General features: G+C 65.6%; 1 protein-coding gene across 1 annotated transcript in view; it reads left to right on the top strand.

The window, feature by feature from the left end:
• Positions 1-239: 239 nt before the first annotated feature.
• The window catches only part of ESRP1 (epithelial splicing regulatory protein 1), a 71,104-nt gene continuing 70,445 nt past the window's right edge, over positions 240-898 (top strand). The window contains exon 1 of the mRNA XM_006161295.2: positions 240-409. Coding sequence (XP_006161357.1) covers positions 278-409 — 132 coding nt within the window. The 5' untranslated portion in view covers positions 240-277. The remainder of the gene's footprint in view (positions 410-898) is intronic.

An 898-nucleotide genomic window follows, 5' to 3' on the forward strand; every position in this document is an offset into this window, starting at 1 on the left:
GTGGGGGAGGGGGAAGGGGCGGGCAGGTCGAGCCACATCCCAAAACAGAAAAGCTTTCAGCCATTGCGCGCGCCTCCCGGGGGTGCAGCCCTGCTCCTGGCTTTTTGCATAGTCGCTCGGGCCATTGAATACAAAAAGGGCAGGCCTCCTGTGCCCTCCTTCCTACCCCCCTTCCTGCCCTGGGTGTGGAGCGCCGGCCAGGTGTGGGCTCGGGTGGCTGGTTACCGCCTTTTCCACCAGCGCTCCCGACCCCCCTTCTCCCCCTCCCCCCATCGTCATGACGGCGTCTCCGGATTATTTGGTGGTGCTCTTTGGGATCACTGCTGGGGCCACTGGGGCCAAGCTGGGCTCGGATGAGAAGGAGCTGATCCTGCTGTTATGGAAAGTCGTGGATCTGGCCAACAAGAAGGTATTCGCCCAGTTCTGGTTCTAACGCAAGGAGTGGGGCAAGAAGTTTGTTGTAGAAGTTGTGTGTGTGTGTGTGTGTGTGTGTGTGTGTGTGTGTACGCGCGGGTGGGGGCGCGGGTAAACAGGACTCTCTTGCCCACCGTGAGGCTGGACCCGCGGCCTAGAGTAAAACCGAACTCGTTAGCCCGCCGCCTCGGAGCCATTTCAGTCCTAACCTGGCTCAGGTGGGGCGGCCGGGCGCTCCTGAGCCGGGCTCTGCCCATCGCGGGACGCCCTGTCGAGGCAAGGTGGAGCCCCTGAAGCTTCGGGGTCCACTCCAGGGCCTTTCCGACGTATCCGACGCGGGCGGGTGAGGGGGCCGGGACTCGCCGTCCCCTGGGCTACCGCAGCCCCTGGCGACAGGGAGCTTTGATGGGGCGGCAGGACCCCTAGCGAGGCGCAGGGCGGCCCCCCCGGGAGCGAGGGCGGGGCGGGAGGGCCAGGCTCCCGC

This window comes from Tupaia chinensis, unplaced genomic scaffold (genome assembly GCF_000334495.1).
Source record: "Tupaia chinensis unplaced genomic scaffold, TupChi_1.0 Scaffold138407_1, whole genome shotgun sequence".
NCBI classification, from domain to species: domain Eukaryota; kingdom Metazoa; phylum Chordata; class Mammalia; order Scandentia; family Tupaiidae; genus Tupaia; species Tupaia belangeri.